Here is a 6,136-nt window from a genome sequence, read left to right as displayed (position 1 = left end):
AGGGTAGGATGGACCGTGAGCTTGGATCAGTCCACATCTGCAGTGAGGTTGTTGCTGTATCTGACTGTTGTGGTGAAGAAGGAAAAGCTTTTAATTTACTGGTCAATCTTCATTGACACCTACTACAAAGGTCATGAGCTTTGAGTAACGACTGAAAGGACAAGAAGAGACAAGTGGTTGAAATGAGTTTTCTCTGCAGGGTGGCTGGGTGCTCCCTTAACCTCAGTTCCAATTAAATGCAAATTAAGTGAAAAAATCGTGTGAAACGCCTTTAGTTGAATGCTGAGGTTATTTTGAGTGACACACTTCATTCGCACATCAAGGACGCTCAAGTTTGGGAATTTGATTGCACAAGTAAATTCGCCCTGTATGCCTGAGAAAGATCAACTCCGACTGTGCAATGCCCTCTGCGTCTGTTGTTTTCACTCTATCCAGCAAATTACTGTCCTTTATTTAAGGATGAGGAAACATGAACCAAGGTGTGCTCCACACAGTTTTTTGGCTCATCCAGTTCTCCAGTGGTGCTCTGAGTTTGGAGAGTTCCATCATCTCCACCAAGGGTACTTGAATGTTCATAACAGTATCAGTAATACAGGGTGGTATCACTAGAATCAATGACTACAGGAGTCATATGGTGTTATCTAGTGGGTAGGGCATTTTATCTTTAAAGACAAGTTATAATAATAACAATAAAATAGAGAACAACATGCTGAAACGCTAACGTATCACACAGGCAATGAACTTAGTTTGTGTCTGGTATGTTTATGTAAGATATTAACAGTTAATCAGATACACTACGCTAACGTAACATACGCGGCTTGTCCACAAACACAAGAGACACGAGAATTTTTTTCATTGATGTTTACTGTGGTCTTACGTCTTCATCACAGTTCACACCATAGAACTAGCAAACACATCAAATCACATCATAAGCTCTGGCTCATATCACATATACACACAAAACTGCACATGATGTACGGAAAATATACACACCACGATACACACCACGATGGCCTGTGAGTAAACAAACCAGTGAACCTAAAACTTTATATTTTACTTTTCAGTTGTTTCTTAAATAGTGCTCCCGTCGGGTCAGACTTCACATTAGTGTAAAAGGCTGAACTGGAAAACAACAGTTTTCATGACCTTAAACTAGACTCATGATAAACTAAACATTACAATATTGTTCCAAATGAAAAATAATCACCTTTATGGTTTTACAAATGAAGGGAAACTAAATAAAATCAAGTCAATTTTCTTACAGGTATTACAAACACAACAGCTGTTGAACAGCTGTCGATCTATGACATGTATAATCAGGCATTACTTAACACGTAGATGAAGCGCCGCTTCCTCTTCTTCATGGCTGTCATACTGGTACAAGCCTAGAGTTCCCTCGCACAGTCATTGTGACAAGAAAGAAAGATGTGAAATTCTGTACTTGAATAATTTCACATATAAATCACATCTGAGTATAGTCACACCCCTGGACAAACTATGAAAAAAGTGCGAGTTATAGTCCAGAAAATAGGGTACAATATCAAAATAAATCAGACCCAAAGGGCACATATTTACATAAATGATATGAGATCTGATTTATTGCACACCTTCAAAATGATACTATTCAGATGACAATACCAACAGCAATGACAGACATAAATACATGCCTCTCGTAATATAGAGTTTATGTCACTATCAAAACACGATCCCTGATTGGTTGACGCGAATAGTCCAAAATTTTCAACTCTGGTGAAATCTCAGTGCGGCCAAAATGGGTTTCCTCCACGGGAGGAGCTCGGAGTAGAGCCGCTGCTCCTACACGTTGAGAGGAGCAGCTGAGGCGGCTCAGGCATCTGCTCAGGATGCCTCCTGGACGCCTCCCTAGGGAGGTGTTCTGGGCATGTCCTACCGGGAGGAGGCCCTGGGGAAGAATCAGGACACGTTGGAGGGACTATGTGTCTGGGCTGGGAACGCCTTGGGGTCCCACCAGAGGAGCTGGAGGACGTGTCTGGGGTGAGGGAAGTCTGGCAGTCCCTGCTTAGACTGCTGCCCCCGCGACCCGGCCCTGGATAAGAGGAAGAACATGGACGAATGGATGGATGAAATCTCAGTGGGTCACCTAATTGGCTTCATTCCTGTTGAAAAACTTTTACTCGTATGTCAACGTGCCTTTACATGGTGTTAACATGTAAATCACTCACCTTTGAGGCACACTTTACATTCAATATAAACACAAAATTAGAGATAGAGGAGCTCAGTCACATAATAGGAGGTCGGAGTAGAGCCGAGTGCAGTTACTGTAGAGCATGAGGACATGCTTTTTTGTTTCATCTGGGTCAGTGGAGCATCACCCAATTGGCTTCATTCACGCTGCAGAACGTTTACTTGTGCGTCAACACTGCTTTACATACATTTAACACGTAAATAACTCGCCTTTGACATGCAATTGGCATTCAATGCAAACGCAACATTAGAGATAAGGTGAGGAGGTCAGTCACATAACAGGAGGTCGGAGTGGAGCGGAGTGCAGTTACTGCACAGGATGAGGACATAAACTGTAAACATGATGATAAAATACTGTGCTCTGTATCACTCCACATCCGGGCATGAGGAGGCCCCAGGAAAGACTTAGGACAAGCTGGATGTTGTTCGGCAGGAAACACTTTGGAATCACCCTGTAAATGAGCTGGAGGAAGTGTCTGGGGTGCGGGAAGTCTGGAAGTCCCTGCTTAAACTGCTGCCCCCATGACCCAGCCCTGGATAAGTGGAAGAAGAATGAACATAATATAAAATCATAATATACATGTTTAATAGATTATTTCTAAGAAGAATCTGATTCCTAAACTCTCAGGGCGAGTATTCTTGGCCTCAATACTCAAACCAGTTTTGGTATCGATATTGGGATTGAAATCCCTGAATCAATACCCATCTGAACAAGTCCCATTGAGCTCGTCCTGTATAAAAGTCTTGCACGGTGCAGCCTCATCCCCGTCTCTGTGAATGAGTCCTATGTGTCTCTGTTTTAATGGAGCTGAATGAGACCTACATTATTCTGGATGGTTTTATGGACATAGAGCGATACAGAGCGCTGTATTTTATCATCATGTTTACAGCTTATGTCTTCATCCTCTGCAGTAACTGCACTATCGTCTGTCTCATTTGGATCCACAAAGACCTGCACGAACCAATGTACTTGTTCATTGCTGCTTTGTTACTTAACTCTGTTCTTTTCACCACGGCTCTTTACCCTAAAATACTGACAGATATTTTGTCTGAGAAGCAGGTTGTCTCTTATTCCACGTGTCTTTTCCAGTGGTACATATTTTATGCCATTGCAGGTGCAGAATTTTGGTTGTTGATGATGATGGCCTATGATAGGTATATGGCTATTTGTAAACCTTTGCAATATCCAACTGTAATGAATAAATCCAAGGTAAATGTGCTGTTAGCAGTAGCTTGGATTGTACCGGCTTGTCAAGTTGCAATAACAATCACAGCAGCAAGTCACAGAAAACTCTGCACTTTCATTTTCCGGGGGATCCTTTGTAATAGCACAGTTTACAAACTTCACTGTGTACAATCAGCTGCATTACATGTATGGGGCGTATTTGTTTTACTAAATTTCACTTTTGTCCCATTAATCTTTAACTGTTTTACTTACACAAGGATATTTATAATTACCACCAAAAGAGGCCCTGCGGTGAGAAGGAAAGCTCTGCAGACGTGTTTGCCTCACTTGGTGGTTTTGTTTAACTTTTGTTGGTTGGGGACTTTTGATGTGCTATTGGCTCGATTAGACACAGAATTACCCAAAATGATGCGTGTTATCATGAGTTTTCAGCTCATTTTATATCACCCTCTCTTTAATCCCATCATCTATGGACTAAAAATGAAGAAAATATCAACTCATTTGAAGAGACTGTTCTGTGGTGGCAAACCAAATAAGGTCCTCAAGTAAAAGAATAGATATAAACTTTTCTAAACATTTTGGTGAACTGTGGACACGCTTGAGAAGAATTCTTTCAGGATCACCAAAGCTATGATTACACAAATGATTTGTCAAAGAGTTTGTGGTTGCACATTACTTTTTGTGGTCACATGAGAGAAAATATACACAGTGGTTTGGAGGTATGCAAATGTGGGATATTGTGTATTGTAGTCTAAGGAAAAAAAAACTTGCTGTTTATTCTTTTAAATGTGTAAATTCTTTGAAGTGTATAATATAAATTTTTTATTTTACCGTCAATTCAGGTTTTGTGTGATATTTGTACAACAATCACATCATTTGCATGTGGGTTTTAGTACATCTCTGGTGATTGCCATATTGTGCATATCAATATAATAAAACATTTTGAATGACAATACAGAAATATAATCAGTTTCCAAGTTGTTTATATAGACACTTCACTCAGAACTGTGACTTACACCTGTCCATCTGTGTATCTGAATTTCATTCGTCCGAGTGAGTTGAAGTATCTCAGGGAACGATGGAGCATGAGACAGTCCAGTGCAGCGACCACATCACTTTACCGTTGAATCTGAGGCCAGTTACAAACCACAAGTGTATTTCACCCATTCCACAAGTAGACAACTGTATATTATATATAAAGTGAATGGGAAGGAAAACATCATCTGAAATAGGAGCATGTAGGGAGAATCACGTCGCATTGCTACACAGTAGAGTGCAATTGTTCCTCAAAATGAGAAAAATGCTTCTGCCTCTTTATGAGAGGCAGATGCTTAACAGTACCTTAGCCGACATGTTCAGAGAACCTTTGCTGTTCTAGAGTGATCTTGGATGTTGTTCAGACCTATCTCAATAGACTCTATTCACACAGCTGCCTGGCTAGTTCCAGATGTCTCAAAACTGCATATCTTAAATAATGAATAAATTAGTGATTAAATATCAGGCAACAGGGAGCAAGTTAAGGATGGATCACAGACAGCATGTGAAGGCAATGTGAGTTTATTTGTATAGCACAATTCATACACAAAGTAATTTAAAGTCCATCCATCCATTTTCCACTTATCTTGGGACACTTATCTTGGGCAGCAGTCTAAGCAGGGACTCCCAGACGTTCCTCACCCCAGACATGTCCTCCAGCCCCTCTGATGGGACCCCAAGGTGTTCTCTGGCCAGCCAAGAGACAGTCCCTTCAGTGTGTCCTGGGTCTTCCCCGAGGCCTCCTCTCTGTGGGACATGAACACCTCCCCTCCCTAAGGAGGTGTCCAGGAGGCATTCTGAGCAGATGCCCGAGCCATCTCAGCTACTCCTCTCAACGTGGAGGAGCAGTGACTCCACTCTGAGCTCCTCCCTTATGACCAAGCTCCTCACCCTATCTCTAAGGGAGCGCCTGGCCCCTCTGTGCAGGAAACTCATTTCGGCTCATTTCTCATCTTGTCTTTTTGGTCATTACCCAGAGCTCATGACCGTAGGTGGGGGAGGGAACTTAGATTGACCAGTAGATCAAGAGCTTTGACTTTTGCAGTTCCTTCTTCATCACATCAGACTGATACAGCGACCGCATCACTGCAGACTCTGCACCGATCCGCCTGTCAATCTCACGCTCCATCCTTCCCTCACTCGTGAACAAGACCCCGAGATACTTGAACTCCTCCACTTGACGGAAGGACTCACCACCCCCCCAGAGAGGGCAAACCACCTTTTTCCATTCGAAAACTATGGCCTCAGATTTGTAGCCCCAGTGCTGCAGGTCCTGGCTCGATGAAGCCATCAGGACAACATCATCTGCAAACAGCAGAGATGAGATCCTGTGGTTCCTGAACCAGGCCCCCTCCGGCCCCTGGCTGCGCCTAGAAATTCTGTCCATAAATACAATGAACAGAACCGGTGACAAAGGACAGTCCTGGTGGAGTCCAACATGCACTGGGAACAGGTCTGACTTACTGCCGGCAATGAACACAGCTCCTGCTCCGGTCATACAGGGACCAGACAGCCCTTAGCAAAGAGCCCCACACCCTATACTTGCAGAGTACCCCCCCAAAGGACACCACGAGGGACACGGTTGAATGTCTTCTCCAGATCCACAAAACACATGTGGACTGGTTGGGAAAACTCCCATGAACCCTCAAGGACCCGGACCCGATGGAGAGTATAGAGCTGGTCCAGTGTTCC

At 43.0% G+C, this 6,136-nt stretch overlaps 2 protein-coding genes across 2 annotated transcripts in view; both read left to right on the top strand.

Annotated features, from left to right (window-relative positions):
- The first annotated feature begins 77 nt into the window (after positions 1-77).
- The window catches only part of wdr75 (WD repeat domain 75), a 137,126-nt gene continuing 131,067 nt past the window's right edge, over positions 78-6,136 (top strand). The window contains exon 1 of the mRNA XM_033987334.2: positions 78-81. The gene's annotated coding sequence lies outside the window, so the exon portion shown is untranslated. The remainder of the gene's footprint in view (positions 82-6,136) is intronic.
- Positions 3,026-3,958, top strand: LOC117388981 (olfactory receptor 11A1-like). The gene has a single exon (XM_033986531.1). The coding sequence runs from the start codon at positions 3,026-3,028 to the stop codon at positions 3,956-3,958; it is 933 nt and encodes a 310-aa protein (XP_033842422.1).

The sequence above is a fragment of the Periophthalmus magnuspinnatus genome, chromosome 21, assembly GCF_009829125.3.
Source record: "Periophthalmus magnuspinnatus isolate fPerMag1 chromosome 21, fPerMag1.2.pri, whole genome shotgun sequence".
Taxonomy (NCBI): Eukaryota; Metazoa; Chordata; class Actinopteri; order Gobiiformes; family Gobiidae; genus Periophthalmus; species Periophthalmus magnuspinnatus.
Note: the sequence above shows the minus strand (reverse complement) of the source record. Positions and strands in the feature narration are given on the sequence as shown.